The sequence below is a fragment of the Drosophila busckii genome, chromosome 3R, assembly GCF_011750605.1.
Source record: "Drosophila busckii strain San Diego stock center, stock number 13000-0081.31 chromosome 3R, ASM1175060v1, whole genome shotgun sequence".
Lineage (NCBI taxonomy): Eukaryota > Metazoa > Arthropoda > Insecta > Diptera > Drosophilidae > Drosophila > Drosophila busckii.
Window position 1 is genome coordinate 15,325,090 of NC_046607.1, and position 23,905 is coordinate 15,348,994.

The 23,905-nt window shown below is 38.3% G+C and overlaps 9 protein-coding genes across 13 annotated transcripts; 5 read left to right on the forward strand and 4 right to left on the reverse strand.

Annotated features, from left to right (window-relative positions):
* The first annotated feature begins 2,725 nt into the window (after positions 1-2,725).
* Positions 2,726-5,218, forward strand: LOC108602217 (sialin). The gene is made up of 7 exons (XM_017990263.1): positions 2,726-3,425; positions 3,478-3,711; positions 3,771-4,070; positions 4,131-4,280; positions 4,332-4,464; positions 4,517-4,761; positions 4,819-5,218. Exons 1-7 carry the CDS (start codon positions 3,105-3,107, stop codon positions 4,990-4,992), a joined length of 1,557 nt encoding a protein of 518 aa, XP_017845752.1. The 5' UTR covers positions 2,726-3,104; the 3' UTR covers positions 4,993-5,218.
* Positions 5,219-5,759: 541 nt separating this feature from the next.
* LOC108601929 (polyadenylate-binding protein-interacting protein 2) lies at positions 5,760-7,808 on the forward strand. The gene is made up of 4 exons (XM_017989906.1): positions 5,760-6,000; positions 7,237-7,389; positions 7,451-7,551; positions 7,619-7,808. Exons 2-4 carry the CDS (start codon positions 7,246-7,248, stop codon positions 7,746-7,748), a joined length of 375 nt encoding a protein of 124 aa, XP_017845395.1. The 5' UTR covers positions 5,760-6,000; positions 7,237-7,245; the 3' UTR covers positions 7,749-7,808.
* Positions 7,809-8,996: 1,188 nt separating this feature from the next.
* Positions 8,997-9,670, reverse strand: LOC108601338 (ras-related protein Rab-7a-like). Its single transcript, XM_017989236.1, has 2 exons — positions 9,497-9,670; positions 8,997-9,431 (listed from the first exon to the last, which is right to left on the reverse strand). The coding sequence occupies exons 1-2, from the start codon at positions 9,668-9,670 to the stop codon at positions 8,997-8,999; spliced, it is 609 nt and encodes a 202-aa protein (XP_017844725.1).
* Positions 9,671-10,020: 350 nt separating this feature from the next.
* LOC108601339 (ras-related protein rab7-like) lies at positions 10,021-10,712 on the reverse strand. Its single transcript, XM_017989238.1, has 2 exons — positions 10,518-10,712; positions 10,021-10,452 (listed from the first exon to the last, which is right to left on the reverse strand). The coding sequence occupies exons 1-2, from the start codon at positions 10,710-10,712 to the stop codon at positions 10,021-10,023; spliced, it is 627 nt and encodes a 208-aa protein (XP_017844727.1).
* An 889-nt stretch (positions 10,713-11,601) lies between these two features.
* LOC108601636 (ras-related protein Rab-7a-like) lies at positions 11,602-13,516 on the reverse strand. The gene is made up of 4 exons (XM_017989534.1): positions 13,412-13,516; positions 12,446-12,685; positions 12,019-12,375; positions 11,602-11,959 (listed from the first exon to the last, which is right to left on the reverse strand). The coding sequence occupies exons 2-4, from the start codon at positions 12,623-12,625 to the stop codon at positions 11,873-11,875; spliced, it is 624 nt and encodes a 207-aa protein (XP_017845023.1). The 5' UTR covers positions 12,626-12,685; positions 13,412-13,516; the 3' UTR covers positions 11,602-11,872.
* Positions 13,517-13,663: 147 nt separating this feature from the next.
* LOC108604758 (protein UBASH3A homolog) lies at positions 13,664-17,267 on the forward strand. 2 transcript variants are annotated; one of them, XM_017994347.1, is made up of 8 exons: positions 13,664-13,868; positions 14,057-14,297; positions 14,362-14,557; positions 14,763-14,864; positions 15,094-15,263; positions 15,332-15,659; positions 15,721-16,593; positions 16,659-17,267. In XM_017994347.1, the coding sequence occupies exons 1-8, from the start codon at positions 13,756-13,758 to the stop codon at positions 16,895-16,897; spliced, it is 2,262 nt and encodes a 753-aa protein (XP_017849836.1). In that variant the 5' UTR covers positions 13,664-13,755; the 3' UTR covers positions 16,898-17,267. The 2 variants fall into 2 exon arrangements, with proteins under 2 accessions (XP_017849836.1, XP_017849837.1); XM_017994348.1 differs by lacking the exon at positions 14,763-14,864.
* A 208-nt stretch (positions 17,268-17,475) lies between these two features.
* On the reverse strand, positions 17,476-19,634 carry LOC108601788 (uncharacterized protein CG5902). Of its 4 annotated transcripts, none has more exons than XM_017989721.2 (4): positions 19,549-19,634; positions 19,383-19,452; positions 19,080-19,319; positions 17,476-18,998 (listed from the first exon to the last, which is right to left on the reverse strand). In XM_017989721.2, the coding sequence occupies exon 4, from the start codon at positions 18,750-18,752 to the stop codon at positions 17,949-17,951; it is 804 nt and encodes a 267-aa protein (XP_017845210.1). In that variant the 5' UTR covers positions 18,753-18,998; positions 19,080-19,319; positions 19,383-19,452; positions 19,549-19,634; the 3' UTR covers positions 17,476-17,948. The 4 variants fall into 4 exon arrangements, with proteins under 4 accessions (XP_017845210.1, XP_017845209.1, XP_017845208.1 ...); XM_017989720.2 differs by having other exon boundaries at positions 19,080-19,322; XM_017989719.2 differs by having other exon boundaries at positions 19,080-19,327.
* A 323-nt stretch (positions 19,635-19,957) lies between these two features.
* Positions 19,958-21,259, forward strand: LOC108604580 (Golgi to ER traffic protein 4 homolog). Its single transcript, XM_017994111.1, has 2 exons — positions 19,958-20,448; positions 20,511-21,259. The coding sequence occupies exons 1-2, from the start codon at positions 20,056-20,058 to the stop codon at positions 21,138-21,140; spliced, it is 1,023 nt and encodes a 340-aa protein (XP_017849600.1). The 5' UTR covers positions 19,958-20,055; the 3' UTR covers positions 21,141-21,259.
* A 216-nt stretch (positions 21,260-21,475) lies between these two features.
* LOC108604579 (E3 ubiquitin-protein ligase MARCH5) lies at positions 21,476-23,329 on the forward strand. Its single transcript, XM_017994110.1, has 4 exons — positions 21,476-21,493; positions 21,655-22,218; positions 22,287-22,483; positions 22,545-23,329. Exons 2-4 carry the CDS (start codon positions 21,673-21,675, stop codon positions 23,023-23,025), a joined length of 1,224 nt encoding a protein of 407 aa, XP_017849599.1. The 5' UTR covers positions 21,476-21,493; positions 21,655-21,672; the 3' UTR covers positions 23,026-23,329.
* The last annotated feature ends 576 nt before the right edge of the window (positions 23,330-23,905 follow it).

A 23,905-nucleotide genomic window follows, 5' to 3' on the forward strand; every position in this document is an offset into this window, starting at 1 on the left:
TATTTGGTAACACATACATGTGTTCATATAATAAATGAATTTAAGACTATTTATAGAAATGCATTAATTAACTTCAAAATGAAAGCAACAAATTTGAATATTGAAAAATAGCTGCCCATCAGTTTGATGCAATACTATTTAGGTTTAAGCTAATTAATTGTTTATTACAATAAATAAAGTTACATTTATTAGGCTAACTAAATGACCTCGCGTTTGTCTACATCTAAATGTCATGTGTTTGTCTTTATAGTGTGTATGTAAGTGTGTGTGTATGTAGGCCATGTTGAAGTATTTTGGTTTTACTTGTCGACCATATATAATGTGTGGACGATAATGAATTGGAATGCGCTGAGCCAACGCATATAATGACCTCTGTGACCCGTTTTTAGCTTAATACAATACATATGTATTTATTCCACTTACGACATATTTTTATTCAATCAATACTCATTAAATTTTCCAAAAAAAAAACTTGTAATTATTAACAATAGCGTCGCCGTCGTCGTCGTTGTTGCTGTTGTTGTTGTTGTTATTGTTGTTGCTGTCTCGTTCACATATACACACTAATATATTTGTTATTGCTGTTGTTATTTTGCTTATTGCTTATGTGTGATACACATATCACATTTTACAGCTTAACTGCACAACTCAATTCACAACATGCTTGTTGACACTGATTTGATTGAATTTACGTTTTATCGCCTAGAAAATTTCATTGCATAGTTTTGCGCGCACGCCGCTGAATTGCTTTTGATTTCATTAGTTCCGTTTTGTTGGTCTAGCACGCAAGTTACCGCTCCGTTCCGTTCCGATCCTTTCGTGCTTAGCTTCTGAGTACGACTGTATTTAGTTGCCGCTGCATGTGGCCAACACCTGAGCCGGACAAACCTCGCGCACGAACAGCCCGAACAGCGAATCTTATACGCTACGATTAAGAGCTCGTGTAGAGTAATTGCAGTAGTACTAGTACTAGTTGTTGTACTAGTGCTTGCTTTCAATCTTTGATGTTTTGGCAAAGCAGCAAAAACTTGGCCATAGTATATGCGCTTCTATATATGTGTGTGTTTGTGGCTGCAGCAATTTAAATTGCTCATTAAATTGCCGTTGCAGCAGGTAATTTAAAATTTATAAATCATAATAGTATTTAGCCGTAGAGTGATTTTTCTATAATTAAGCTGAAAATGCAATTATTGGCCTAACATTTAAATTTTCTTTGCATGTATGTCATTTAATTTAAATAAAGCTGCCTACGTGATCAAACGTATTACCCTCACCATTAAGGATTCCCCATACCCATCAATTGTGTACACGAAAATTGGGTCGAGTGCGCTAAGTCGACAGACATGAATTAATACTACAGCGGTCTAACAGTCTAACCAACTGTTCACAAAGCATTTAGTGTGGGAAATGTTAAATTTTAATGCGTTAACCGAGTGTTCATTATTAAGAAATGTTATTCGCTGTGCATAATTTAAGTTTAAGTTGAACAACCTTGACAACACTTGCACTGATTGGCTTCCCGATGCTTTCTATACTATTTTCAAACTCTCTCTCACTCTCTATCTTAAATATTATGGCAGCTGCAATCGAATGAACAACAAGCCAAGGCTGGCATATAAAATTATTATTATGCTCTCAGGTCTCAAGGCGGCCATCAAAACGAATTGAGCTGTTGTTTATTTCTATGCTCAAATATTAATACACACAACGAGAATTTGGCTAGCAAATGCGAGTTCCCATGCGAGCGGCGGCTATTTTTAGGCCAAAAGACAGCGTATGGAATGACTGACCAGACCATATGTGTCCACAAAGCCATGTTGTATTTGTATTTGCATATGCATAGGCAAACAAAATTGCAGTGGCTTGACATGAGATCAAACGCGAAGGGGTAGAGGGGGCGTATTTAGTTGGTTAGCTTATGCGGTTTAGGCAAGGACACAATAACAATGGGCGACATATGTGGCAACACAAAAAAGAAAGTAAAAAAAATCAATCAAAAGGTCGACATACCAACAGCACATGATGTAAACTATACGTATAGTATACTCACCTATTTATGTATGTAAGTTGGCTTATGCATTTAAAATGAGACCCAGCGAGTCACACATTATAAAAAATTCAAAAATTTAATCGAAATATAGTGCAGCAGCAACAACAAGAATGGCACTGTATAAAAATAGAACGCAGCGATACACACATACATACATATGTATGTCTATTACATTGGCGATGCAATGAGCCAGATAACGGTTACAACTGCGTTGAAATATAAACGTAGTCACTAGTCACATGTCCAGTTACCTATACATACATACATACATATGTATGTGCTCTACATACGGCTCAGGCTAAGGCAAACGACATTTGCATGTCAATCCGCCTGAATCGAAAGGACCAGCCCCCACCCCTGCCCCCCAGCAATACATATTTGTTTTTATTTTTATTTTCTTGCAATAGACAATTGCCCTTAACTAATTGCTGGTAATGTGAAACGGTGGAAAACGTTTTTCGACATGCATGAGCAAGTGTAAAAGCTATTTATTTATTCATAAGCGTTAACTTGCAAAAAATTTACGAAACGAATTCACGAATTTTAATTGTACGAACAGCTAGCAAAAAAAAAAACGTTTTTAGTTTAAAACTTTGCTATTGTATTGACTTGAAAATTTTAAATTTATAGCAGTGCAAGCAAAGCTTTATGGTCATCAATTATGTAGTGTAAGCTTTTTGTGCGGCTTTTGCTTGTGCACAAAGAAGAGACGAAGAGAGCGAGCAAGAAGAGAGTGCATAAAGTGACGACGAAAATGAGAGCAGCTCGGCATCTTGCTGACCTTTTCTTGATAAGCAACTACAGTTGTAGCTGAAGCTGGAGAAACTGTTTGAAGGAATTCTGTTATTATCATTGCTTGTAGCTCCGTTATACTCAGCTAGCTAATTGTGATACACGAGCCGTCAAAACGTGACAAATTACAAATTGTTTTGCTACTGAACTATTTTCGGGCCAAGCCGGGCGTGTTTAGTGCAGTTCAGTTAACATTGATAGTTCGTTCAGCTCACATGCAATAAAACATTTAAGCAGTTAAGTAGCTAAAATTGATTTTTAAATGGTGCACAAGTCATGGAGTCTGCCCCGCCAGCTGACAACGCTAGAAGTTGGCGCCACAGCTGAGACAGTGGAATCTTCTACAACAAATTGCCGCCTTTTTGGTTCAGCTCGACTCACTTACACTCTCTGCGCCTTTTTCTACAATGCTCTTCAAATGGGTATGCGCAACATGCTGGGCCTCATCATTTTGCGCATGGTCATGCCGCGTCAAGGGGAATCGTTGGTGGTAACATTGGAGCAGAAGTTGTTTAACCTTACTGATATTACACCAAGCTGTAAGAATACGGTGCTGCCGGTGGACAGCCTCGATGTTGCGCAGGTAAGCGGAATAGGTTGTACAAGTGTTTATCTAATTAACACTCTCTGGTCAGTCTGGTGATTTGCCATGGACCCGCAGTCAAGAGCTAACTTTTCCTGGAACTTTCTACTACGGCTTTGTTGTTGCCTTGCCCTTGGCAGGACTGCTGGCGGACAGATTTGGTGGCAAAAAGTTGTTTATTAATTCAATGGCATTAAATGGCTTAACATATATAGCGCTACCCTTGTTGGCTCATCATAGTTACGCCGTAGCGGTCAGCATTCTTGTTATATCCGGCTTGTGTACGGTAAGTTGAGCAACTGAGGCAATTTTGAAATATTTTCGCACTCGATTTATTTGCGACAGGGCTGCGGCAATCCACCTTTGTATCAGCTGTTTGTGGTTTGGGCTCATCCCGAGGAACGCACTACACTACTCTCCTTTGCCTACAGTGGAAATATAATAGGCACCATGTGCATCTATCCATTGGCAAACTATTTAAGCGACTACGGCTGGAGAGTGCCCTTCTATGTGCTCGGAGCTACAACTCTGTTATTCGCTGTACTTTGCAATTGGTTGGTCTACAATAGTTTGGATGAGCATCCACGCCTGAGTGCAGCCGAAAAAGCGTATTTACTCTCCACACAGCAGTTGGATGCTACACAAGTATGTGTTACCAAATATGTAGAAATCATTTTTAACCATTTACTATATATTACTTTCTAGAATTTCAGCATACCCTGGACAGCTTTGTTGACCTCTATGCCTGTGTATGCTTTTGTGCTTACCCACATCTTTCATAGTTATGGTTTTCTGCTCGTCGCGCTGGTCCTACCACGTTTCATGCGTGAAGCCATGCAGTATAACATGAAAGAGGTAAGTACTTATTTATTTATACAATTCATTATGTTGTTTATTTGTTTACAGATTGGTCTACTCGCTTCGGCGCCATTTCTGGGTAGCTTACTCTCAAAGTTTATTTGTGTTTTGAGCTGTGCATTTATAGAGCGCAGCTTTGCCGATTATCTGAACGGGCTGCGTCGTCTCTTATACGTCATTTGTAAGTTATCTAAAGATATTCATTCTTATTACTTACAAACGCATCTATTTAGGTAATATTGTTGCCATCATTTGTATTGGCGCAATTATATATGCCAGCTGTGAACAGAAAACACTTGTTCTCATGATGTTTGTTGTGCTGGGCGCTTTTGCAGATTTAGCTTTCAGTGCTGGATACTGGCCCAGTTTATTATATATAGCGCCTTCGTTTTCTGGCTTGTTGTCCGGTCTAGCCAACTGTCTTGCACATCTTTCCGGATTTCTAGCTCCCATACTGATCAGCAGCTTGGTGCACATTGTAAGTTGCTCTGGACATTTAATTAATATACATTTTTTTGATTCACCTTTTTTCTAGGGACTTAAAGCGGAGTGGGATTTTGTCTTGTTATCTTTAATAGTTTTTAATGTATTAGGCATACTTGTTTTTGGATTCTTTGGCAGTTCATCGCTGCAATCATGGGATCCACGTAGTCAAAGTTTAGCTACAAGCTCAAGCCCTACCACTTATAATAGGAAAACCCAAAATTAGTATGCATTTATGTCCACATTTTTATTATGTTCTAAATTTGTTGACTCCTGCGTAAAATATTTTTTAAATCTCACGTTTGTTATAAAAGGTAGTGCGTAATTTGTAGTTTATACATATTTTTGTGACAGTCTATTTTCATTGTTAATACCGAAATACGTCACGTTTCTTTAAGCTCTGTACAATAAAATTTATATGTTTATTTTTAAATAAAAACGGCTAATTGAGTATTCAAGCCAAAAGCGCACAAACTTTTCTACATCATATGGCAACTCTTGCTCACAACCAGATATGGCGTGATAGATCCATGCTGGCTACAGTTTGATATTTGGTTGTGATTGCCCATATTTCGTTCGTGCTATTCGCTTTATGCACCTAAATGCAAATGGAAATTAAAACAAAATAAAATAAATAAACCAATTAGGGACGATAAAAATTATAGATTATAATTTAAAATTGAAATATTGTTATAGTAAGTTCAATCTTTATCGATTGTGGAAATTTTAACTAGTCGACAGCTCATACAATTGTGGCGATCCATTGATCTCATTTGAATCTAACATCGGATCTCTCACTTGCACAATTTGCTCATACAATAGAGACGAACCTTTGAGTCGAACTCATACCATGGGAGCGAGCTCGAACACGGATCTCTCGCTCTAACAGTCAGTTAATCTTCTCACTCCCACTCACGTAAAAACAACAATCGAAAAACCAAAAAATGTGTATGTGCCATATAAAGTTTGTTGTGTATTGTTTTTAGGCGCATTTGCTTTATAAATCATTTTCGATTCGTTTTGCCTGACGTTCATGGACGTGCTTCACATAGTTGAACTGGTTTCGCAATAGGAAAATTTTCGTGTTTTCTTTCTAAATGCAAATGCAGCAGTAAATTGTCAGTGTCTTGTCTCCGTAAAAACATTTAGCATTACAAAATTCTCAGTGGAAGATCAACCAATTCAGGACGACTTCATTTGGGCAAAAACCTTCGATTTTAGAGAACATTGCAAAGTGAGTATGAAGTGCAAAACAGTTATTAATATTAATTGGTGTTTAGCCAACGAAAGGCGGAAGCTTTAAAACGACACTTCCTCATTTGTTACTGCGTTTGATTTCCGTATAGAGGGAGAAAAACAATGCTAAAACTGTGTATTGCTCAAAAAGCTTCTTGACAAATCAATAAATGCCAAAATGTCGCCTCCATGTTGCTTGGACATAAGCTTAACCCTCGGTTGCCTTAACTGTGCTACGTGCTAGCGCTTTAACAACATTTTCTCTGGCGGCGCAATTAAACAAAACGACGAATTTTAATTTTTTTCAAAACACTTGTTACCTTGAGTGCGTGTTGTTGTTGATGAGGTTGAGGGAGGTTCATTCAATTGCTTGTGTGTATGCACAAGTGTGTAGACATTGAGTATGTTCAACTTTTAAGCTTGCAGAGCTAAGAAAAACATTTTAATTTTGCAATACTAGCGCAATGAATGTTTGTATGTGCGTGTAAATGATTAAACATACTCTCTTCTCTCTCTGAGAGCTAACGAATTGAGTGTAATTGTAATTGTGAGTGTCTGCTTAAGGCTAAAACAATCTACTACGCCCATGAACTGCCCAGCGTCCATGTTCGAAAAGTTTCGAGCATTGCCTTATTGCGTTTTGCATAAATTCACGTCGCCGCCGGCTAACTTAGTTTAACTTTTTATTGGTTTGTTGCTGCACGTACCAACCGCTTGATAACGGGGTAAATTAAAAAATCACATTCATATGTTCATACTTATTGATGTATGTGACATTATTATGGCGTTATTTTCATTGTGTCTTGATATGGCTTATCAACATTTGTTTGCACATCCATACCATAGCTTGTTTATAAACAATTGGCGCTGACCTGTTCTTGTTCTACTAGCTGCTTGCTTGTGTTTGTGCGTACGTGTGTCGTCGTCTCTTTTGTTATTTTACTTTGAGCTTAGTCATTCTGTTTTTAAATATTTGTACGGCGCAAAATATAGACTCGAGTGACATAAACAAAAATTGTGTTAAAGAAGAAAAGAGAAAATTTTGCATGCATCGTATGTGTGTACATATGTATGTACGTAGTGCGCTTGTATGAGTGTTATTTTGTCATTGCCTTTTGTTTTGTATTTTGTTTATGCGAGTGTAAATGGTGTCAAACCGGTTTCTTTTTAAAACTACGCAACACCTTTGACCGGCATTAACAAATTTAAATATAATTGTTTACATCATTTCTAGACATCTAACATGCTGATGAAAGTACCATCTGTGGACTGGACGGATCAAATAGTGTATATAATGGACGACGAGGAATCTTTGTCGGACTTTGACGACGAACCAGATTTCTCGGAATATATGTGGATGGAAAATGAGGAGGAGTTTGATAAGAATGTAAGATATTAATAAATTCAAACTAGAGAGAATCGAAATATTAAAATTAATATATTTATAGGAACTACAACGGCTGGAGGAAGAAGAAATCATGCAGGAGTGCTTCGAGGCCATGATCGAGGATGAGCTAGAGGAGCAAATCAACGAGTGGGAGAAAGCAAAGTGAGTGTTCATCCAATCTTAATTACAAACAATTGGCTAACATATTGTTATTTCCAACTCTCTGCAGAACGGAAGAGCAGAATTCGGCTCTCTCAGCGTTACCCAAAAGTCAATGTAACGTAGAAAAATCAGTGCTAAATCCCATGGCCGACGAATTCATACCTCGTTGCCACCAAATCGATTTTTCAGCTTCATAAACGGCGATTGTAATGATCATGGAATACATAAAACCTCAAAAGGCAGCATTTCAGCAGAAATGCTAAATGAGAATCCCTTGCAATATCTCCATAAATAGTAAAAATATACGCGTCACATGTCTTACCAAAAACTCAGATATAAATAATAATGCAAAGCATGCAGCAAGCAATGTCAAAATTCAACAAACAAAATTTAAGGACAAAATTCAAGTTTAAACTGTACGCACATATGTATATGTACACCAACACATACACGAAAAACATTTACATAACCAACTCAACCGAATTGCAAGCGAATACCTTTACAGAAAAATATATATATCTCAAAAACAAACAAAAGAAAAAAAAATACAACAAAAAGTAATAATAATACATAAAAATTAAGTGTAAAGATCAAAATTCCGTTAACTTTGCCATCCTATATGTATCTATCGTATTAACGTACAAAACAAATGACTTTTACAATATATGTGTGTAGAAATTTTGAACTATACGGTTACCCCAAAACAAACATAGACATAAATTTTCCATAATCAGTAGAAGAAGACTTATTGTGTTAGGAACCAAGCGAATATACTGTGTATGTAGCCTTCATGTCACCTAATTGAAATTCTATTCAAAGACTAATTGTAATTATGGTACAGCTAAACTCTCTATCTTATTAAGTTATTTGTTTTGGCTATGTTAACTCGTTGTATGTTCTCTATAACTTTGTTACGAAACTTGCAATTTCACATTTAATTATTGTTCACTATATATTATTAATGTCTTCTTTTTTTTGTGTGCAGTTGTATATAACTATCCTAAAATGTTAATTATTAACAACTAATGTTTAATGACTCTTTTTATACATATACATATATATTGCAAATGCATATGTATAACTAGTGTAATTCGATGCAATAATAGATTTTGTTTACTATTATTAAGTGCAACTTTAATATTCGTTCATTTGTCTCACGGCAAATTAGCAGAATTGCAATTATAATTTTGATAGTTATAGATTCTTAAGGCAGCATTAAAAGATCTTACTTACGTTACGTGTGATATAAATATGTAAAAAAAATGACTCAAAAAAAATATAAAAACTATTTTTAAAAATCCCAATAAAAAGAAGTATTATAGCATAAATTTAACCAGTATTTTTAATTTTTAAAATATTAAGTATTACTATAAGCCGTTGAGCAATCAATCAAAGAATCTTATTATTTAAATTACATATTTATTTAGTTATACTTTCATGTCCTTCTAATTGCAGTTACACTTTTTACGTTTGTCTGATTTCTGATCTAATTTAATAACATCAGGAAAGTCTGGTGTAACTAGATCTTCCTCCATCTGTTGTGTCGCTTTTTCAGCTAATTCCAGAAATGCTTGCTTCACATTTAGACCATCCTTGGCTGATGTTTCAAAATATGGAATATGTTTTACTTCACACCACTGCTCAGCTTGCTGCTTGCTTACTCGACGGTTCTCCAAGTCGACCTTATTGCCCAGCACAACAAAAGGGAAATTTTCGCGATTGCGAGGATTGGCCAATATGAGAAACTCTGCATACCACATCTGTAGATTTTCGAAAGATTGTGGATTCGTTACATCGAAGACGAGTACACAACAATCAGTACCGCGATAAAATGCATTGCCGAGTGAATGCCATCGCTCCTGTCCAGCAGTATCCCAAAGCTAATTATAAAAAGTAATTAAAAAATATACACTATTATAGAGTACTTTTTAAAAAGTTTTCAGACCTGCATGGTAATGACGCGAGAGTTCACAATAATTTTCATTGAAGAAAAGTCAACCCCAATCGTTGCCTTATACAATCCAGTAAATGTTTTAAGCACGTAACGGTTTGCCAATGAGGTCTTTCCGACAAAATTGTCTCCCAAAATGATTACTTTTAGCAAATGCTTATGACTCATATTTACTGAACAAGTAATATAATTGATTTAACACTGCTGTAACTGCTGTAACACCTTTCTTAAGCTCTTATCTATGACTGTTTTTCTGATATTATTTGTCCTAGCAGTAGTCGAAAGACCTCTTTACGAGTTGAAGTTATAATAGTCACTGGCATTGTTCATTTTATTCAGAACTGTTTACATCCGATTCAGTATATAAATCATTTGCGGTTAAAGGTAATATCGGTAGGGAACTCATTTAATAACTTATCGCGAATTTTTGGATTATTACCCCATTGGTGAGTTACTATAAAACGCTAGTTTATAAAATACATTCACACACATGTACATATATTTATTTAATTATACTTCTAGCAGTAACACTTTTTACGTTTATATGATTTCTGATCTAATTTTATAACATCAGGGAAGTCTGGTGTATCTAACTCTTCTTCCATCTGCTCTACTGCTTTTTCGGCTAGTTCCAGGAATGCTTGCTTCACATTTAGTCCGTCCAAGGTGGATGTTTCAAAATAGGGCATATTTTTCAATTTACACCATTTTTCAGCTTGGTGCCTGGATACTTGGCGGTTCTCTAGGTCAACCTTATTGCCTAGGACGACAAAAGGAAAATTTTCGGGATTGCGAGGATTGGACAATATGAGAAACTCATCATGCCATGTCTGTAGATTCTTGAAAGAGCTTGGACTCGTTACATCAAAGACGAGTGCACAACAATCAGCACCGCGATAGAAAGCAATGCCGAGTGTATGGAATCGCTCCTGTCCAGCAGTATCCCAAAGCTAATTTTATGGACAATCGTTTAAAAAATACACTATAGTAAAGTATTTTTTAATATTTATCAGACCTGCAGGGTGACGACACGAAAGTTCACAATTATGTGCTTCGAACAAATGTCCACCCCGACCGTTGCCTTGTAAGTTTTAGTGGGTATTTGAAGCACATAACGGTTGATTATTGAGGTCTTTCCGACAAAGCTGTCTCCCAATAGTAATACTTTTACTATCTTTTCGTTTTTGGATACTTTTTGCTGATGACTCATTATAACTGGAAAAATAATATGATTAAAATAAGAAACCTCACAGAATAAAATATTTATTTATAGCAAATAATATCGAATGGGTGTTTCGTTTTGAGCACTTACCTATATATATATAACTGTTTTTCTGATATTATATATCCTAGCAGCAGATGTAAGACATCTATATGAGTTGGAGTTACAGCAGTCACTGGCATTAGTATTATTCAGAGCTCTTTTCATCCGATTTAGCAGTATATAAGTCATTTGTGGTTGACTACTGAGCTGGGAAATGTCAATTATAAATAATATAAAATGTAGCTACGAACATACTTATCGAATTAAGATTTCACATATAATACGCGCTTTAAATGTATTTGAAAAATTTTATTTCGATTAGCGTTTTTGTATAAGTTATGTCACTTGCGACATTTTTGAATATACAAAATTAAACCAGAGGCATGTATTTTTCTTTTAAACAAAAATGTGTGAATATTAAATTAAGAACTATACAAACTATATAAAGAAGCCATTTAGTTTATGAAATACTTTATAAGGCTAACATAATTCATTAACTCGATTTGAGCTCGCATGTTTTTACTTTTTAAATGTTCAGCAGCTGAGCCAATTGATGCCAATGCCAATCGATTTAAAATGTGCAGAAAAAAATTGTTTTAATTAAATATAATAAAAAATGTATATTTTGTTTTTATTAAATTTACAATCACAAGATTTTTGTTGTTTGTATTCTTAATTCGTGTTGAAGATAAATTTCTGTTGATGATTGTTGACGATTGCAACGTTCATTAATTTTTACTAGTTAATGGCAAAATATTAATAGGAGGGCATGGGCAATATGTTAAAGTATATATGTATTTGTATGATTGTTAAATATGAATACAAAGACCATAAATAGCAATAACGGGAAAAATTTACGTTATTTATCGAAATTTACTGAAGTTTATGTGAATTTAGCATTCTATATTTAAAAACTATGCTCTTTGCTGAAATTGTTTTACTTAATCTTATAACTTTTTTACGGTCGTTCATTATTTTCGCGTTCTATATAACTCATACTATGCTGTAATTTTATTTATATTATTATTAATATAGATTGTGTAATTATCCACTTTTGCGTTGTTTTCTCTTGCTGCAGCATCTGAATGTAATTAGGGCCTATTACATTAGCATTGACAATTGTCAGCGTTGCTTGGACGATTGTTTTCAGAGTTCAAGCGTATTTGATCGGGAAAGTCGTTAATGAGTTCAGCCTGATGAAAAGAGATATTAAATAATAATTGTAAAGTATTTAAATTTAATCAAGGCATACCTCCGTCTCCTGTTCCAGCGCATTTTTGGCTATAGTCTGAAACGCCATCTCTACATTGATGCCCTCCTTGGCCGAAGTCTCATAGTAGGGTATGTCGTTTTTCGATTGGCACCACTGTTGGGCTCGACGCGTGGAAACTTGGCGGTTATCCAAGTCCACCTTATTGCCCAACACAACAAAGGGGAAATGCTCTGGATCCCGTGGGCTGGCCTGTATTAAGAACTCATCGCGCCATGAATCTAGATTCTTAAATGAATTTGGCGCCGTCACATCATAGACGAGTACACAACAATCGGCTCCGCGATAAAAGGCCACGCCAAGTGACTGGAAGCGCTCCTGTCCAGCAGTATCCCAAATCTAAAATGAACAGATGTATGTGAGCAATCAGTGAACAAAACCAAACCAGGATTGTTAGTGCTTAACTCACCTGCATTGTGACCACACGATCGTTCACAACAACTTCTTTCGTGCAAAAGTCCGCCCCAATTGTAGCCTTATATTGATTCGAGAATCGTTTGTTTACATATTGATTCATCAGTGACGTTTTGCCAACGCTGCTGTCGCCCAGTATGATAACTTTAAGCAGAGATTTCTTCCGACTGGCCATTGCAGTTTTTTTTATGTATATCTTTTTCAATTAGCTTTTAAATGTGCTCGTTGCTTCAGGCTGGAATAGACAGACGTAACGACTTGTTGTTAAAAATACATTGACACTAGGCATAATTTAATTACGCGCTTATCTCTGAAGCTTCCAATTACCAACAAACAGCTGCACCCAGCAACACAGACAAAATCTGGTCCCCTACATATTTGACTCTTGTATGATAACTCAGATTCTACAATGACTCACGCTCCAGAGCTGACAACAATTGACCATTCTGGAGAAAACATGTGACGGCGCCCGCATTGAAACGATAATAAACCGAATGATATGAAGCGTATGCAATGGAGAAAGTGGCGATGACAACAAAGGCCAGAGGTGTATGACAAATCAAATGTACAAAGTGCAATCAACAAACAAAAAGGAAATGTTTGTTATTAAGTCACTATTCTGCCAAAATGAAAACGCCCATATTTTTTGACTGCCAGCCATTGAGGGGAGTAGTACCATAAGAAATGAAACAATATACAATTGCGAATTGTGCGAAAGCAACAAAATTTTGACCTCGTTGCGACACCCGCAACTGCTCTGGGGCCTCACAAGCGACTTGTTTTTGCACACCACTACACTAACACGTATACATGCAAGTGTATGTATGAGTTTTTTTGTCTGGGCTCCACTGGCATTTTCCATACTGTTTTTACTGCTGCGTAACAACCATTTACAATTTGAACTCATTGCGTTTATTTTCAACACGGAAATAGTGCACAAAAGGTAGCTCATTGCACTTACATTGTTATTTACGACTATTTGTTGTTTATACACACTTTGTTTCAGCTGAACTACGCAGTTAAATTATTTGTTTTTTACACAGAGATTTTACTATCGAATCTTGTTGTTGCTTGACTGTGCTAAAAATCAACAAATCGGACACCACATCGGTTATCGAATAAGCTAAATATCGAGTGTGTATGTGTGTGCTAAAAATCGAACCATGCGTCGATAAAGAAAAACAACATTTTGTAATTAGAAGACACAAAACTTGTAAAAAATCACTTAACATTAAAAAGCTTTACTTTAAAATTCAGTGTGCGCTACAGTTTATACGCAGAAGCTAGAGTAGGTGATTGGCAATCATGGCAACGCTACCGCCACGCAAAAATCAGACACCAACTCGTATCTGTAATCTTAAGCCGCACTTGACTCCACTTCAAACCCTATTGCAAATGGGATTTCAAAAGCACAGAGCGTAAGTACATCAATTGTTATTAATGTGCATATGAGTATTGCAACCAAATACACATATATATATATATATATATATATAGTTGATAGAACAGCTACGATTGTAAATAGAGCAAATCGCAGCTATTGTCAATATGCATGGCGAATTTTATTGATTATTTATACAATAGACATGATCTACTTACTTTACAGTGAAAAGGCTTTGGCTTCCACCGGTAATAGGGGTGTGCAAATTGCATCCGACTGGCTGTTGGCGCACGTAAATGACGCCACTTTGGATGAGTGTGCGCCGCGTGAGTATATTATATACGTATGTCCCACTGGACCATTTCTGCAGCAGCTGGAAGAGTTCTGGGCAAAGTCGCGACAGATGTGTGGCTGGAATGGTGCCCACAACTATGTGCCGCATATAACGCTTGTGTCTTTCTTCAAGGTGAGCTATACCACAATTATTAATGTACACAAATGTTCAAAGGCTAAATACTGTTCAATACCAGGCGCCTGATGAATGCTCGCTGCAGTTGTCCAAGGCTTTGAAGCAGGTGGTGGACATGACGGGCTCGCTTTTGGATCGTCCCATCAAATTGGAACTTTATACAAGTCAGAACTTCATGGGATTCTTTGTGGCCGAGGATGATGCCAATTATTTGAAACGTTTGGCGCTGCAATATGTTAAGGAGGTGTCCAACTCAAGTAGGCGCAGTTACAATGCTCAATTATTGCTTAAATTAGCATTTGCTTAATTTGCTCACTTTATTTGTTTATATATATTGGTGAGATTGAATTCAGTTTGGCGTGGCTTACGGTTTCGTACTTTTCCTATCTCTCTGAAATGCATTGCACTAATCATTGGATATGGATTTCATTAATTGAAAAACAAACAAACAAACAATCACAGTTATAAGTGATACTTATGAGCAGCTGGATGCTATTGTGGCTTGCTTTCCCTGGTGTGGTGCAGTTTCCTCAGGCACACGCTGCATTCCTCGCAGCAGTCGATGTAAGCGATTTACTATTTAATTAGTTTAACATTTTTTGTTTATTTTCAAACCAAGCGTTTCTATTCAATTTAAGCATGCTTACTAAAAACAAATTTGTAGTTGCCTGGCTTAGATAATGTTTTTGCACTTGTAAAGATTAGCTGTTATCTAAAGAAACCAAACAAACCCCGTTAACAGGCGTCTTATACATAGATAGATAGTCTACTAATAGACTCAATTACCCCATAGCCATATCACTCGAGCCTCACGTTAAGAGTCTGCACCTGACGCTCGCCTATCAGTTCCCGCAGGCACAATTCACCGCACTGAAATCACTTGTGGAAAATCTTGACGCCAGCTGCGCATCAAATTGGGAGCTGCGCTTGTATTCACGCGATCCACGGCTAGCCACCAAACAAGTTAGCACAGCGCACCGTCAACATGCCAAGTATTCCATTATTCACATTCTATTCTATTTTATGTCTAGGTGCAAAAGGTTGTATATCCACACAATCCACATGAAACTGATGAGTTGGAGCTGCGCATTGGCGATTACATTTACTTAAACACAGACGGGGTGGATAGCTCTAGTGATGGCTGGGCCGAGGGCATCTCTTGGCTAACCGGCGGCACCGGCCACTTGCCCGTTAATTATACTGAACGCACAGCAGAATCGGATGCGTGGACTTTGCATCGTGTGGTGCAGCTTTCCAAAAGCGTCGCGTCCTCGCTTACTTCTGCGGAGGATATGGACATTGTAGATGGACGCAGCATTTCCACAGAACCCGAAGAACGACAGCGTGAATTGCATCAAAGTAAGTTAAATGCTTTTTTGTAATAAAAACAATGATGCTAGTTTATTTCTTTTTCAAATAGCCACGCCACATACTGGCATAATTGAAGGCTCGTCCTTTGAGGAATCAGAACAGAGTGTTGAGAAGTATTTGCGTCAGACTTTGCAACCCTGCCTGGAGCTGCCTTCCGTGCAACTGCTGAACAATCATAATTTATCGCAGCATCATAATATACATACACCCACAATTGAAATCACTGCCAATATGTCATGCAGCTCATCCAATTCGGCTTCCAAGAAAGTGGACGAAATCATGGTGGAACCGCTGACAGTGCAGCCACCACGACCGGAGGACACGCTTAGTGTGCACTCAGACCACGAGCACTCGCTGCAGTCAAGCTCAACAAAGAATCGCAAGTTGTATATAATGCGTCATGGCGAGCGTGTGGACTTTACTTTCGGCACTTGGATACCATACTGTTTCGATGAGTTTGGCAATTATATGCGCAAGGACTTAAATATGCCCAAAGTGCTGCCAAGGCGCAAAAATTGTCCGGAAGGTTGGCAGAACGATTCACCGCTCACCAACGTGGGTGTCTATCAGGCAAGACTCACAGGCGAAGCGCTGCTAGAGGCCAAAATTCAAATCGATCATGTGTATTGCTCGCCTTCATATCGCTGTGTGCAGACTTGTACAAGTGCCTTGGAGGGCCTCAAGATGCTTGGCAAGCCAAAAATTAAACTCGAGCCAGGACTGTTTGAGTGGTTGGCCTGGTATCCCAATGGCGTGCCCGATTGGCTGAACAACAGTGAATTGATTGAGGCCAAGTACGATGTTGACTGCAGCTATGAACCTGTGCTATCAGCTGCGGACTTATCAGCGCAATTAAAGGAAACCACGGAGCAGTTTTATATGCGTAATCATGAGGTGCTGCTACAGCTGCTTGAGCGCACTTGTAAGTAGTACAATCAATCAAGCATCAAAGCAGCAATATTAATTAATATGTACTTAACTTTATAGCTGGCAATATTCTTGTTGTAGCCCATGCCACCACGCTGGACACTTGTTCTCGCCAATTAACTGGCGGTGCAGCGCGTAGTACCAATGAATTGCGCCAGGTTATACACAAGATACCCTACTGCAGTTTGGTTACTGTCGAGCAAATCGAGGGCAAGTGGCAGCTTGTGGAGCCAGACTGCTTGCCCATAACACACTCGAAAAATCCGCGCTTCGAGTGGAATGCATTATCGGCCACCTAGTGCTTGTGCTTGGAGCAGTTTCAGTGCAGCCATTGAAACTGAACTGATAGCCAATAACATTTGACCAAGGTATCAAGAGAACAATACACACCATAGCTATACCATACATACTTACCCTATGGATCAGAAGCCATTGCTTTATATGCCACAATTTGCGTATGCATATTTAATTTGCAAATATGTACTTATATACCATATATTTACACAAGAACATATATATATTTAGCTGATCAATTACAAACTTAGATTCCCCAAGAGGCACATTCTAGCGCTACAGTTAAACAATATACAAAATCATATACGTCTCATAGTTTTTAGAGAGTTTAGTTTAGTATTATAAATTGTTAAAATAAATTATTTAATCACGCACAAAAACAATAAATTATGCGAATTATATATAAAAATAACCATAAATCTTTTACTCATACCCCCAATAGCATTTATACGACAATCACATTTTTTTACGGCTCTCATGTTGGAAAGCCATAGTTTATTTATTGCGCATTGAATTATTACGGTAATTGTTTGAAATTGTTAAAACTATGAAATATATATTTGTTGAACTATTTAATTATAATTTTAGCTGTATTGTTATTAATGTTTTTATGGTATATATTTGTCATTCATATAAATTTTTTATGCGTTAGTACAAACCAGCAATGACGAACGTAAATTAGGATAGATGTATAATTAAATTTATGAATTGGCTCTCCTCCGAGTTATGTTTATTAACTTTACGAAATTGCTCATCAATTTGCAGCTCAAAGACAGGTTAAGTATACTTAGCATTTGTTGTATAATAAAAAGTACGTTAAAACTTTCTCTCTCTCTCTCTCTCTCTCTCTGTGTGTATCGCAAATGATACAATGAATACATCAACGGCAACTGGCGCTTGTTGGCGGATGCTAAGGCGTGCTCAGCTCAGGAGTAGATAAAATATAAGAAATCCTATGCCCTGAGTCAGCTCAATTGCCAGCAGTAGCAGCAGCAGCACGCCAACAACGCCTGCCCCTAGCCAGGATCGTTGCCCCAACGTTTGGTTTTCTAATTGTTAGCACTGCACCTTCCCGTATGGGACACCGCGGCGCTCACAATGTTCGCGATACTCCTTGTAGTGCATCTGTATCTCCTGGGAACGATAGCGTGTTAGCTTTATGGACTTACGCAGCTCCTGGGTAATGGTGGCACGATAGCCACCCTTACGGAGCAAAGAATCTATGGTCTGCAACTGATCCCAGCCCTGTTCAGTGGCCACTTGTGGTAAATAAGTTGCAGTGCGTTTCAACCCGCGTTCAGTCAAGAATTCAATGCGTATACCATGAACGCCGAGCTGCCAATCCAAATGGCCTTGTGCCTCCTCAAAGTTCTGCAATATGGATACGGAGACCGTAAGCTTGGGCAGCTCGTCGCGCGAAATGGGTGCGAAACGCGAATCTTTGAAGGCGCTAGTCAAAGCATACTCGCGTAATCCATTGTGCAGCTCCATGGCGCTAAAAGTGCCAATGCAACCACGCAGACGCTTGTCCCGTCCAATCTTCCAGGTCACAAACAATGGATATGCATCGTTGCTAAACATCGGAGTGGTCGGCCCATCAATGTTGTTCAGCTCACAATCTAGCACTTCAAAGCAGAACAGGCACATGTCTGGTACGGCCACGTTATCCAAAGGTTTAATTTTAATGACATGGCCGTTCATATAAGGCTGAGCATAGTGCACTGACTGCTGCTGCTGATGGTATTCTCCATGACGATCATCTCCGTTGCTATTGGAGTGATGCGGTTGTTGCTGCTGCTGCTGGTAGTTATTATGGTTATGGTGCGGCTGCTGATGGTTGTTATAGTTGGAGTTGGACATCTTGGTTTGAGGATGTTGCTGTTGGAGCTGCGCTTGTTAGTTTCAGTTTAAGCCTACGAATTTTAATAATTATTTATCCTATATATTTTTATAGTTAATGGCAGTGCACTTTGATGATCTAGGTTCAATTAACATAAGGAAGTAACAAAAACAATCTAACGTTCACTTCTCTGTGCATTTAAGTTAACGCCAGCCAAGCGTGTCTCGTCCAACGTTTTTACAGATTCTTTTTCTTTCACTCTAGTGCTGCAAACAAAACAAAAACAAATTTAAAAAATACAATAATTTAATTGTGAGCTAATCACGTTTAGCGTGCAAATAGCTTACCTTGACCAACGCATCAACCTCCTAATATTTTTAATCCGTGCTCTCGCCGTGATGTAAACAGTTCGCTAACGCGTGCACAGTTCTTTTTCTGTTGCACCTTTGTCGTCGTCGTTGCTGTTGTTGTTGTTGACTCCCAGACATTGGCTTATCTGCTTGGCTGCCGTTTTAAACGCTCATAAGCACAACATTGAATTGCAGTCTCGTCTGCTTCGTCCCCGTTTTTTGATTACAGTTTAAACGCTTCTTTGCTGGGGGTGTAAAATATTTTCTATAAATGTTAAATGCACTCGTTGGGATCTTCACCTTTTGCGTCACAAAAGCTAGTGCCTTTGTTCCCACTTCATTCGCATTTGGCAACACCAAATTCTACTTGCTGGAAAACAAATTGTTTAACACAAGCCTCAAAACAAATATTAACACACATTTCGAATTTTATACTTATAATTTTAGAATTATACAAAATAAATACCTTTTGTTGAGATCCAAATTAATATAAACAAATTTTACAGAGTTGTGTGGCTTCGTTAAGAACGGTGTTGAGTAAGAGAAACTTGACGAAAAAAGAGTTGCCAAATGAGCAGAATAAATGTCTCTTTAATAACGATCTTATAAACTGATGAATAATTTTAGCCGTTTTTGACTCTCTTTTTATAAATATTGAATAATTGAATCAACTCAGAAATCCATTGTTTTTTCATTTTTCCCGCGGTCTTCAGTCACATAAAACATTTATAACATTTCCATTTGAAATAAGTGCGAGCAATATGCATTGAATTACATACTGGATAACAGTGGCTAACCTGGGGTATTGCTGCTAGAGATGACTTTAAAATTAAAAGCTAAATTTACATAGTGAATAACATACTGTCATCCACTCGACAAATAAAAAATATATATTTTTAAGAAAACTTAGAAACACCGTCGGACAATATATATTTCTTGTTAAAGTGCCGTAATTACAACACAGTGCTGAAATATGACTACGGCCGAAGCCGAGGCTCCTGTTGAGAGCGGCAACAACAGCTCCAGCGCCAATCAGCGGGGTGTTAGTCGTGTCCTTGCCAAGTTGTCGCATTCTTTGGAGCTGGGAGAGTTTTACGAGGCTCATATGATGTATAGAACACTTTACTTTCGGTATACTGCCCAAAAACGCTACCAAGACTGCTTGGATCTGCTCTTTGACGGAGCCCAGAAGCTTATTGAGAAAGGACAAGAGAGCAGCGCAGCTGACTTGTGTCTGCTGATTGTGGATACGCTGGAAAAACGCGGATCTCAAACGGGAGACACGAATAACTTCCAATGGGTGCCTTGGCTAGGTCAACTAATACGTGGATTGAGCGCCAGCACAGTAGAACGCGAGACGCTAATTGTATGTTGATAATCTAGAAATTTCGATTGAGAAAGTTCTTATTGAGAGTGTTTCTTTTACAGCAACGTGCGATTAAATGGAGCATTGCTTTGCATGGACAATACGGGCATCCGGTATTGCATAAGCTTATAGCGCATACGTTTTGGTCCGAAGGAAACATTGAATCGGCACGGCATCACTTTTTGCTTTGCCAAGACGGCAGTCTCTGTGGGCGTGTGCTGATTGAAATAAGCCAGAACAAGGGATTCCATCAAGAGGTTGATTTGTTTCTGGTGCAGGCGGTGCTGCAGCAACTATCGTTGAAGGATCGCAAAACGGCAGAAGACACCTTCACCGAGTACACACGTCATCATCCAAAGCTGCTGAGACATGAGTTTCCCTACAAGGAGCCCTTGGTCAATTTTATTTACTTTCTCTTTCGTCTCATTGACATGAAAAGCGTATCGGCCTTTCGAGCTTTGCGCAAGCTTTACGAGCCTTCCTTAAAGCGGGACACTTCATTTCAAAAATATATCACAAAAATTGGAGTTATATACTTTGACGAGCAGGTCGAGCATGTACACTCTGGACCAAGCGGACTTGGTGGTATGTTTGGAGACATATTCAATCGACTCATGCAAGGCTTTGACGATGACGATGAAGAACCGAGTAGACCCCAGCGACGACAGAATGCCAACCATGAGTTGGACTAGCAGTTGAAATTTACCAAGTCAGCGAAATCATAGGCATTAAATACACCGGGCTTTCTTAATGTTATTATATATTTGCTAAACTAAATCTTACTAGCAACTGCAATAATATACTCAACACTATTTCATATGTTTGTTGCGGGAGTGGGCCAAATGAATTCTACAATAATTATCTATTTTAAATATTCAAAGAAAGCCGCCCAAGCCAGTGCTGAAAAATACAACGAGCAACGAATAATCGTCCTAGAGACAAGTACATGCTTCGATATCCTCCATCCATTTTCGATTGCTTCTCTATCGACTATAATATAAATCGAATACTACTAGTCAAAAGCAACAACAACATTTTACGTAGAGTTAAGTGGCAAAATAAAAATAATATAGAAATATTCAATTAATAGTTTGTAAACGAAATAGACCTGTTGTTAAGATATTTAAAAATATTAAGCAGCTTGATTCACACCAAGTTAATTCACTACAAAGGTCACTGCAATAATCTTTACCTTACCAAATATAGTGTGAAATTTGCAGCGATATGGAAGATAAAGCAGCAGTGCCCACTGCAGACGCTGCCACCGAGACAGAGGCCGGCTCGAGTAATTTGATTGTTCCAATGAATAGTCCTACGCATACAGCTGTTACAGTAGATTCCATACCGACAACTTCCGGTATGTTGGCTTCCAGTTCAGGCGTTGAAAGCTTGAGCACAACAGCCGCTGCTGACTTAGATGCTGATGCAGAGCGTTGTTGCTGGATTTGTTTTGCTACGGATGAGGATAACAGATTGGCGGCTTGGGTGCAGCCATGCCAGTGTCGTGGAACCACCAAGTGGGTGCATCAAAGCTGTCTGTATCGCTGGATCGATGAAAAGACACAAAAGGGCAATACGCTGCGATCGGTATCATGCCCGCAGTGCCAAACTGAGTACATTATTGTGTTCCCACAAATGGGCAAACTGGGAGGTGCCTTAGAAGCCATGGACAATCTGGTTAAGCGTCTAAGCCCATTTTTGGCAGCGGGCTTCTTTGTTGGCTCAATCTACTGGACAGCCGTAACCTATGGTGCCGTAACGTTCCTTCAGGTAAGTGTGCAAATGCAATAACAAATGTTGCTGCTGTAATACAAAGAGTCTTGTCTTTTTGAAAACAGATCGTTGGACATGATCATGGCATGTCTATAATGGAAAGTGGCGATCCGCTGGTGCTACTAATAGGTCTGCCCGCAATACCAGTTGGCCTGGTACTAGGCAGATTAATACGCTGGGAAGATGCGCTGTTGCGTTTAATACGCAATCGTGGCACCGTCATGCGAAAATTTCCTTTTGTTAATTTTATATATCCAAGCCCGTAAGTAAATCAATTTTTGGCAAACGTTTTCTTTTCTCAGCTTCAGTTCTTTCATTTATAGCAATCACGAGGAGGAGCTGCCGAGCTCATCCAATCCAGCAACTCCGGCGCTATCGGATCCAGTCTCAGCAACGCGAATCTTCTGTGGGGCCATGCTGCTGCCCACAATCTCGTGCATTGTTGGACGCATATTGTTTGACTCTGTAGAGAATACACTACATCGCACACTGCTCGGTGGTCTCACCTTCATTACAGTCAAGGGCATGCTGAAAATCTATTTAAAACAGAAACAATACGCTCGTCGCAAGAAGCGCCGCATTGTAGACTACACCGAGGAGAATATTCGTAATTTCATGCATCGCAACAACAATGCGGGTTCCGCTAATCAACAACAACAGCAGCAGCAGCAGCAGCAACAACAACAACAACAGCAGCAGCAGCAGCAGCAGCAGCAGCCTGTATTGCCTATGTCGCGTCTTGCCGCTGCTGCTGTGGCTGCCCGCGAGCGTGATCAGCAACCTAATGGAGACAGTGTTGTTTAGAAGCCACATTCGCATAGCCTGGACATTCAATTATGAAGCTGAACTCTATAATTGTTTGACAAGTTCCGTTTTGATTTAAGTTCAATTTGTTTTAACACTCGGTAGTCGTTGGCAAACAAAATTAGAAGATAATATAATGCATATAATTAACATATACATGTATACATGTCTACGAAATTTTCTATACGTATGTGCTTATGTAAAGAAAATTAATTGCTTGTTTAGAATGTACAATGATAGGTAAACACATGTTGCTTGCCCAAAATTTTTGTTAACAATAATAAATAAGAAACTGAAAATTGCACAGTCCATTAAGCTATTATCATATATGAATATTATATTAACACTTACGCAAATATGCTTCCACACACACACATACACACACTTTGAATTTATATGTTAACCTTTTGTAAACTACAAAATTGCCTATGTAAATAAAACCAACACCCTTGGCTGTGGTTCGGTTGATTACACATACATACATTAATTATTTATATCTGTAGCACACAGCCTCGCAGACAAAGTGCAAATTTTGCATTTGCTTAAATGGATTAGATAAGCGTTGCTTTTAATTGCAATACCAACAAGAAAGTGTGAATAATATCTTTAGCTATAATAGCATGCAGTGCGCGAGCTGAGTCATTAAGATAACAATACATAAGTTTAAGCATCGCTGTATATAGTATATACATACATATGTACATTCGATTTAAGACTCTTGGCCTGGAGTAGCTGCTCATGAGATGGGCGCTACATCATCCATCTATCATATGTATACAAAAGTTACAGTTAAAGACCCGGACAAAGTGAATGCTCCAAAAAGCGATATAATCATTTATAATTGTTAGCGACTCGAGTGTTTGTTTTGTCTATTTACGCT

Coding starts and splice junctions, on each gene's coding strand:
- LOC108601339 (XM_017989238.1), bottom strand. CDS start 10,712: ATGAGTCATCAGCAAAAAGTATCCAAAAACGAAAAGATAGTAAAAGTA. Junction 10,453..10,517: donor TTCGTGTCGTCACCCTGCAG/GTCTGATAAATA, acceptor CCATAAAATTAG/CTTTGGGATACTGCTGGACA.
- LOC108601788 (XM_017989721.2), bottom strand. CDS start 18,752: ATGTCCAACTCCAACTATAACAACCATCAGCAGCCGCACCATAACCAT.
- LOC108601929 (XM_017989906.1), top strand. CDS start 7,246: ATGCTGATGAAAGTACCATCTGTGGACTGGACGGATCAAATAGTGTAT. Junction 7,390..7,450: donor AGGAGGAGTTTGATAAGAAT/GTAAGATATTAA, acceptor ATATATTTATAG/GAACTACAACGGCTGGAGGA. Junction 7,552..7,618: donor AACGAGTGGGAGAAAGCAAA/GTGAGTGTTCAT, acceptor AACTCTCTGCAG/AACGGAAGAGCAGAATTCGG.
- LOC108601338 (XM_017989236.1), bottom strand. CDS start 9,670: ATGAGTCATAAGCATTTGCTAAAAGTAATCATTTTGGGAGACAATTTT. Junction 9,432..9,496: donor CTCGCGTCATTACCATGCAG/GTCTGAAAACTT, acceptor TTTTATAATTAG/CTTTGGGATACTGCTGGACA.
- LOC108604580 (XM_017994111.1), top strand. CDS start 20,056: ATGACTACGGCCGAAGCCGAGGCTCCTGTTGAGAGCGGCAACAACAGC. Junction 20,449..20,510: donor TAGAACGCGAGACGCTAATT/GTATGTTGATAA, acceptor TTTCTTTTACAG/CAACGTGCGATTAAATGGAG.
- LOC108601636 (XM_017989534.1), bottom strand. CDS start 12,625: ATGGCCAGTCGGAAGAAATCTCTGCTTAAAGTTATCATACTGGGCGAC. Junction 12,376..12,445: donor ATCGTGTGGTCACAATGCAG/GTGAGTTAAGCA, acceptor TGTTCATTTTAG/ATTTGGGATACTGCTGGACA. Junction 11,960..12,018: donor CGCTGGAACAGGAGACGGAG/GTATGCCTTGAT, acceptor TCTTTTCATCAG/GCTGAACTCATTAACGACTT.
- LOC108602217 (XM_017990263.1), top strand. CDS start 3,105: ATGGTGCACAAGTCATGGAGTCTGCCCCGCCAGCTGACAACGCTAGAA. Junction 4,281..4,331: donor TGCAGTATAACATGAAAGAG/GTAAGTACTTAT, acceptor ATTTGTTTACAG/ATTGGTCTACTCGCTTCGGC. Junction 4,762..4,818: donor TCAGCAGCTTGGTGCACATT/GTAAGTTGCTCT, acceptor CCTTTTTTCTAG/GGACTTAAAGCGGAGTGGGA.
- LOC108604579 (XM_017994110.1), top strand. CDS start 21,673: ATGGAAGATAAAGCAGCAGTGCCCACTGCAGACGCTGCCACCGAGACA. Junction 22,219..22,286: donor GTGCCGTAACGTTCCTTCAG/GTAAGTGTGCAA, acceptor TTTTGAAAACAG/ATCGTTGGACATGATCATGG. Junction 22,484..22,544: donor AATTTTATATATCCAAGCCC/GTAAGTAAATCA, acceptor TTTCATTTATAG/CAATCACGAGGAGGAGCTGC.
- LOC108604758 (XM_017994347.1), top strand. CDS start 13,756: ATGGCAACGCTACCGCCACGCAAAAATCAGACACCAACTCGTATCTGT. Junction 14,558..14,762: donor TAAGGAGGTGTCCAACTCAA/GTAGGCGCAGTT, acceptor AAACAATCACAG/TTATAAGTGATACTTATGAG. Junction 15,264..15,331: donor CACGGCTAGCCACCAAACAA/GTTAGCACAGCG, acceptor TTTTATGTCTAG/GTGCAAAAGGTTGTATATCC.